This window comes from Convolutriloba macropyga, chromosome 3 (assembly GCF_964194025.1).
Source record: "Convolutriloba macropyga chromosome 3, txConMacr16.3, whole genome shotgun sequence".
NCBI classification, from domain to species: domain Eukaryota; kingdom Metazoa; phylum Xenacoelomorpha; order Acoela; family Convolutidae; genus Convolutriloba; species Convolutriloba macropyga.
In genome coordinates, this window is record NC_134470.1 from 15,333,143 (window position 1) to 15,341,044 (window position 7,902).

Sequence of the window (7,902 nt, forward strand, 5' to 3'; positions counted from 1 at the left end):
AGAGAGAAAACAATTTATCGAAATGCTTTTGCAACGGCTGGAACTCCAATGTCAACAACTGATAACAGGCGGTTGTACTACAATTCAATGAGGGCATTAGCCTATGTAGAAAATGGCCACGGAATACCTCTGAGTGAGTTTGCAAACCATTATATAATGGTATTTCATCTGACCAGCACTCAGGAGGCAACTCATGACTTTATTCATCCAGTGCTCACAAATTCATCATTTTCTGTTGAGCTCAAGCTCGATGCAGCGTTAGCTCATAACGTTGAAGTTTTTTTTCTCGGAGAAAAAGTTTTTACGATCTACATTGACTCAGCAAGAAACACATCTAAAAACGCTCTCCCAATTAACGGTTACTAATGGACGAAGATCAAGTTTCACTTCGAATTAGAAAGTGCAAGCACTTGAAATGTAGGTTTCACGGTGTTTACTCCTCCGATAACTACCTTCTGGTTTTGCCCGTAAATACTTTTATAATTGTTAACACACCACGCTCCAACTCTATTGGAACCCACTGGGTAGTGCTAGCTAAACGATATGCATATCCCATATTATCTTATGCTGAACCCTTGGCATTACCTATAACTACTTACAAGCATATTTTCTCCCTGCTGCAAATGTGCAGAAACATGGAAATGATGATGGACATGATGGAAAACAGACGAGACACTCAATCTCCATTGCAGTCTTCAGACTGACAACTTTTCATTGTTTCTATATTGAAAAGTTTCCTATTGTACCCGAAGTAAATGAGCTGCAACTACTAGATTTTTTAAGACTTATTGTTATAAGTTTTCAAAACCATCACATTTTACACATTTGAGTTTTTAAAAAACTGAAATTATAGCAAATAATTTGAAGTCTCCCGGACGAAGCTCCGTTGCCCGCTCAGTAAAATATCCTTTATTTGGTAGATGGAAGCGGAATGTTCGCCAAGCATTAACTGACAAAGGCGTCTCATAGTCACATCGGGAACTGTAGAATGTCTGCTTGATGTAGAGGTAGCGATTGTTGTTGTTGCAATCATGCTCTAGCTTTATGGTGTAGGATGTTTTTTCCTTGTTTTGTTGATTGACGGATGATTTGACATCGACAGATACTCCATGTAGTCGAGAAGTAATGGAACCTCTTTGAATAAAATTTTTCTGAGTAGGAAAAAAGTAACTGGAAACAGACAAGGTCCCCAGACAAGGTATTGCCGCCAGAACATACAAAGAATCGAACAAACTATGATCTTGGTTGCCAATTCCGTATAAAATAAGATAATGATTAGAACCAGAAGTGCAACTTTCCACATATGCCGAAGATGAATGATAACCGTAGGCATAATTCTCTACAGCAGAATTTTCCAATTTCGGTTCGTTCTCACAAATGGTATACTTGAATCATTTTTGAAACTTTTTAAAATATTCAGGACTATTCTCTAACATAGCTTCAACCATTATAATTTTTATTAAACCCAGTGAACTAACTAACTATTGAATCACAAATGACAATAAGCAATAATGAAACATTAATTTAGTCGCAATCTTTTTTGACTGTGATTGTAATTTTTGATTTTTTAGCACGAAGTGTCAATGATTTTCCCAATCTTTTGCCCGAGTGCTTTGATTCCTCGGATGAGTCAGGTTTTAGAAGAGAGTCAATCAATCCAACAGAAGTATCAATCATTTGATTGATCTTTTCAATATTACAACATATGAAATTAAACTCCCACGCCGCCAGAGTAATTTTTTGATTGAACTCCCAATCAACTAGCTCGCTCTCACGTTTGAATAATTTCAGAGATAGGTAAGTGCCGGTAGAATTGTAGGTTTTCACGGCAACCCTCACAAGTCGTATTTCGCTCACCGACAAATCTAAATGGAGGTCACTCTATTCAGCGTCTTTAAATAAAACAGCTCCCATGATAACAAACTAATTTATCTGAAATATTTGCACAGAATGACACGACTACAGAAAACAAAACTGCTTGTAAACAAATTACCCTATCTGACGCCAAAATGTCTGGACAGTGCTACACCTGAACAAACAAAAGTAAAGCGGCGCCTGCGTTCTTTTAATGTTTACATAAAACAAGAGAAGCTGTACTGGTTAAATACATGCTCACCATAACAGTTTAATTCTGGCTTGCTTAAGCACAGTTTAATTGCTTGTAAACATATTGCGCAGCTTGACGCCTACATGTATGGACAGTGCCAAATTGAACAAACAAAAGTTGAGAAGCTTAGGCTTTTCTATGAATTGTAAACAAAACAGGGGAAGCCGTAACTGGTTCAAAATTTACTCGTCTCAACAGTTTGTTTTTGACTTTCGTGAAGATGGAAGTTCCGAAAAAGACTGTTAAAACAGGAAAATTTAAAAAAGTTCATCCTGCAGCCAAACCCATTCAATGTCACAATTGTCCTAGCCAGTTTGTCACCTTCCATTCTTTGATGCAACACCGCCGCGCTAAGAATTATAAGACATATTTCAAAAAACATTACCATAAGTACCAACCAACGCAAATAAAGTAAACAGCAAGTTGTCTTTCATCAACAATGGATAAGCTGGTTCGGCTTATGGAAACTGTTTTATACATATCAAAAGAAAATCCAGCGCGCTCATAGAAAACCTTACAATAAGAGATGACGTAATTCTATTTTTAGACATGATGCAAATATTATGCATTCCAAACAAATAAACTAATCACTCTATTAATAACTCTTATCATTCCGTCATTTCTCAATTTTTATGTATCGATTTTGTAACTAATAATCAACTCTATCCGAGTTGACAATATTTTTCACCGTTATAATTGATCAACTAGTTCAGCTTGCTTTTTCACTGCCAAGATAATATTTCGAAAACTGATATTCAGTTTCCCGTTACAAATCACATACGGCTGAAAAGTTTTTTATCTGAAAACTATGGCCGCTGAATATTTAGAAATAAAAAACCAACGATTCTCAAACTCGAACACTGGTTTGTCCATGCCACAATTACAAGAATGTCGCATTGGTCAAGGAAAGGTTCGATGAAAACACGGTTTTATGGCACAGTGATAACAGCTTTATTATACCTGTAATTTATATCAAACCAATCTTCGATTATACAAAACAGCACGATACTTTTCAGCTGACAAAAACGCCCGAGAAAAACTCCACAGTTATTGATTCTCCTTATTCTCCGCGTTACTATGGCTGCATTACGCCTATTAAAACAAAAATGGGAGAGGATCTAAAAAAAATTATCGAAGAGAACCAGAAAACTTTTTGAAGATTATGACCATAAATGTATTGAAACTTGGGAAAACCAGCTCGGACAGCTCGCTGAAGAAGAGCAGATATCAGAATTCTGGGCCTTTGATCAGTCATCTCAACTGGATAACGATTCAACAAGAACGCCGGAAAAAGAGCTTCCCTTGCTCTTTGACAATTTTTCAAATGGAGATAAGACGCCAACTCTAAGTCATTGTTACGCTCCATCGAAGAAGGTCATCAAACTCTCTCGCCTTTAAAAACACTTTGTTACTGTCTGTAAGTTCTCTTAGTTTTATATTTGTATCGCTCCAAAATTTACATTTTTTATGCATTTTTTTTACTGATCAAGTTTGAACACGAGTTTTCTAACTCCATGTTGATGATAGCAAACGTTTCCAAATTCATGTCTATATAAAAATCTGTGGCAAAGATAAAATGTTTACAGTGAACACATGATTGGATTTAAAATAGAAACTCCGTTTTATCTGCCCACTAATAATTTTGTAATAGGGATCACCAGAACGGAAAAAATTATGTTGATTAAACGAGCGTTAAAATTTGTTGCTATAAAACCTGCCTAATACACAGAGAAGTTAACTTTGCAAACATTAGAGCCGTTGCAATATTGACATAAGAGTTGCGGAAACAATTTTGGATGATGTGTTCAGAGTAATTGAATCAATTGTAAACAAAACAAAAACGTTTTGTGATTGGATGATTAAACAAAAAACAACAGTAAGCCCCGACAAACAAATTATCTCATTTGCCATCTTGATTTTCACTGACTACAGTGAATTTTGTTTTCAAATTTATTAAACGTTGTTTTACTAAACATTGCTTAAAATATTGGTTTTTAATACTAAAACAAAATCCAAAAACGGTTTACAAATTTGCTGGATCTTTTATTTTACAGTCGAATTTAATATTCAATTAGACAGTATATATGAAGACCGATAGGTTTACTGTTCTGGAAGGCGTAGTCTCAGACGCCACAAACAAACAGTTCATAAACAGTACGTCAAAAACAATAGCTTTTTGTCCCATGAATGTGGCTATGAAAGAAGCAGGGTTATTGAACTTGAGAACCATATGAGAGAAAATCATCTCTCATTAAGACCCCGATGTTGTTTTTACTGCAACAAACTTTTTGTGGATGACTCATCCTGTATTGAGCACATAAATAAAGTACATGATTTACCAGTATAGACCGCGGGAACAAAAATTGACGAATCAGAAGGAATTGTCGCCACTGAGAAAGCTTTTGACGGTGTTCTTAAAATATACAATAGTTCGGTAGACAATAATGATATTGATTTGTGGAGTTTTATGCACAGTAAACAAAACAAAATTCAAACACCCAATTTCAACCACAAAAAGTTCAGTTCTGTGCAACAATATAGCTTACGAAACCAGTGGATGAAGAATCTGCGAAAACTTCGGTTGATCATATAACCATCTTTGCAAAATCAAAATCTCAACGGGTAGATTTTCCTGGATTAAGTAACGAATGCTTTTCTGAAATGACCGAACAAATGATTCTAGCATTGAACAAGGTTTCACCAATGGTAGCGGTTGGTCAAATAACAAAATCAAAAATAATGAAGTGCGGCTAGCGGAAACCAAACTAATCCAATCATCCTCTAAGTAAATCCTCCTATCAAGTTTTCAAAACTATCAAGACGAGGATTTTTTTAGAACTGAGACAATACGGACCTCATCACAATACAGAATTACTACAACTGGGTTTAACAAGTTGCCCAGGAAACAAATACGATGGATTAAAACACTTAGTATGATCTTCGCCAAATATTTAAGCAAACAGACAAACACTAACATTTGCAGTAGTTTTGACTTCTGGTGTCTATTTGTGTTTAGTCATTGTTTAACAATCAAGCTACTACTTTATTCTTATTCATTTTTCGCGAGGTAGGGTATGAGATGCAAGATTAAAGTTGTGTGCATACTTTTTGTGTTTTCATGTATGTATATATGTGTTCATCTATCAAAAACAAAGATTTGAATTTTTCCCAATGAAAGTTTTTTTCATGATTTTTCTTTCTCTTTTTTTTGCTCGTGCATATGTACTTTCATATAATCTAGAATATGACAGTTCATATGCACAAAATTTGCACAAAGATGGACTATTTTTTCGTTTTTATCAATTAGCTTTACAATCAAGTGTGTTGTGTGACAGTGCCGTGCGTTTTGGTGCGTGCAGTAGTGGAGGGGTGTGTTGAGAATTGTGAGCGTGTGTATGCTAGAGTTTGGGGTTTGGTGTAGGTGCGAGGCGTGTGTGTGTATGTGTGTTTTGTTGTTTGTGTGTGTGTCAGAACTTAGCGTTGAAAACTTTTGGACCCCATTTTCCTAATAATTTTTAAAAGTTATTTTCTCTCTATGAAACCAAAAATTGAATTTAAAAAAAAGTGTTTTCGGCAACTTTTTCACTGAAAAAAGATGTTTCACCTTGATTAAAGCCAAAAAATCAACAAAAATTTTTCAAAAAATTGATTGAAGTGATTGTCCTCCTATGGGACCAAAATTTCAATTTCCGAAAAATGCGTCTCCGACAACTTTTTTCACACACAAAACATGTTTCACAACATTTCATATTGATCAAAGCCAAAAAATCAACAAAAATTTTTTAGACCCCATTTTTCGAAAAATTTTACAAGTTATTGTCCCCCTATGGGACCAAAATTTCAATATCCGAAAAATTCGTTTCCGACAACTTTTTTCATCAAAACCTTTTTAGACAAAGTTTTTTTATCCCCCCTTTTTTCCGGGCAAAAATCAATTTTTTTTCAAAAATTATTCTGGCGTCCCACCCCGTTGTTGTTGGGTCGAGAAAAATAAGTTGCGAAAATTGTCCCCCAAGTGTCCCCCCTAGGGGGGACACTCTATGCTTTTCCTATCTTAATTCATAGTGTCCCCCCGTTGAGGTTCTAGTCACTTTTTTATACTACTATAATGTATCGAATTAATGTTTGATTGAAGTTTTATTTGTTGGAAATAGAGATACAGAAGCGGTCAAAACTTACATTAGTGGAAAGCTTACCCAAAAATTAAAGTGTTTAAAACATGAGTTTTCGAGATAGCTCAATTTGTAATTTAAGGCCGTTTGAAACATGAGTATTTTAAGAAAACAGAGCCAACTATTTCACCGAAGATCCTACAAAGTAAATGACTCTGGCGAGGGAACTTCAAGCGTCTTAAATCCCAGTCTGTCTTGCAGAAACCACTATTAACTCTTGCATTACATCAAGAACAGTTTTCAAAACACCCACCGAATTGCTGCTTGGTCTCTCGGTCCACGCAAAATAAGAACAAAAAGCGAACAACTTAATTTTTCATTTGTTCAAAAAATTTTATTCTAAATAAACCATTATTGGCTATATTTTCCTGTAAGTACTAATCATAATACCTTATAAACAGTCTTCCATCTCTTAGTAATTACACATCTTGGTTTTCACAACATTCAGTTTTTATTTAACCATTTAAATACGGGCATAGATAGCCAAGAAACTGCTACGTCAACTTAAACTATCACCTATACTCTTGAGCAAGTAAGCCGTACCAAACCTCCAAAAAGCAGATCAAAGGGAAAAGGATCTTTTGCAGTAAATTTCCTAACGCTGTTGATTTTTGATGCATTTACTTTTTATCCTATGTTGGAGACTTACACCTTTACAATAGGCTGAAATGAAGTAATAGATTTTCTCACTGATCGCATGATTGAGTCAAGTTTTGGCATGTGGACTCACCACCCCAAAACTTGTGTTTGGCATGTGGACTCGCACCACTGGTGTTTGGCATGTGGAGTCCACATGGTGTTTGGCATGTGGACTCACCACCCCCCATCCCCTGCACCCCCCCCCCCCTCGCGGTATCAATTACCCACAAAAATTACCCACAATTGGGTAAAATGGCATTGGGTAAAATGCAACTGGGTAAATTGTCCTGACATCAATTTTGTTTAAAGGAGGCCATAAAAAATTGATGTCAGGACAATTTACCCAGTTCCATTTTACCCAATGCCATTTTACCCAATGCCATTTTACCCGATGCCATTATACTCAACCAGTCAATAGCCTGTCACGACGGAGACGAAGACTTTTGGGATAACTAAAAACAATGACCAGTTTTAAAACAAATTCTTAATTTTTCATCAGCAGTCAGAATCTACATAGGTTACTTGGTCAGGTAGAGTATTTGATAGGTAGAGTCTGCTAACGTGATCCTGTTTGATAGGTTGTCCTAGGTTCTGAACTCATTATGTTTGCGTCTGATTTCTTTTTTCTCAGATATGAACTAAATACTGGCAGAAATCTAGTAAAAAACGTCTGGATTTCAATTGAATATTGTAAAATTGCATTTGCTAATCGGCTACGTATGTATATCAAATTGCACTTATTGTTGGGGCAAGATTCCCTTCATTCAGTCTCTAATTGTTGGTTCATCACAGAAGGTGATTAATTTTGTTCTGCAATACTGTTCAGCTCTATCCATGCTGTGATCTGATTGTTGTATCCTGGAATCAGGGCGTCTTCCTCTGAAATCTAAACAAAAGTAGAAATAAACAAAAAAGCCTAGAAATTCAATAGCAAAATAAACATGCAGAGTATATTTGAAAATTGATCGGAATTGTTGTTTTGGG

At 35.7% G+C, this 7,902-nt stretch overlaps 1 protein-coding gene across 5 annotated transcripts in view; it reads right to left on the reverse strand.

Moving 5' to 3' along the window:
- Positions 1-7,587: 7,587 nt before the first annotated feature.
- Positions 7,588-7,902, reverse strand: part of LOC142335987 (uncharacterized) — a 99,314-nt gene continuing 98,999 nt past the window's right edge. For all 5 annotated transcript variants that reach the window (XM_075384423.1, XM_075384421.1, XM_075384426.1 and 2 more), the window contains one exon: positions 7,588-7,804. In XM_075384423.1, coding sequence (XP_075240538.1) covers positions 7,783-7,804 — 22 coding nt within the window. In that variant the 3' untranslated portion in view covers positions 7,588-7,782. The remainder of the gene's footprint in view (positions 7,805-7,902) is intronic.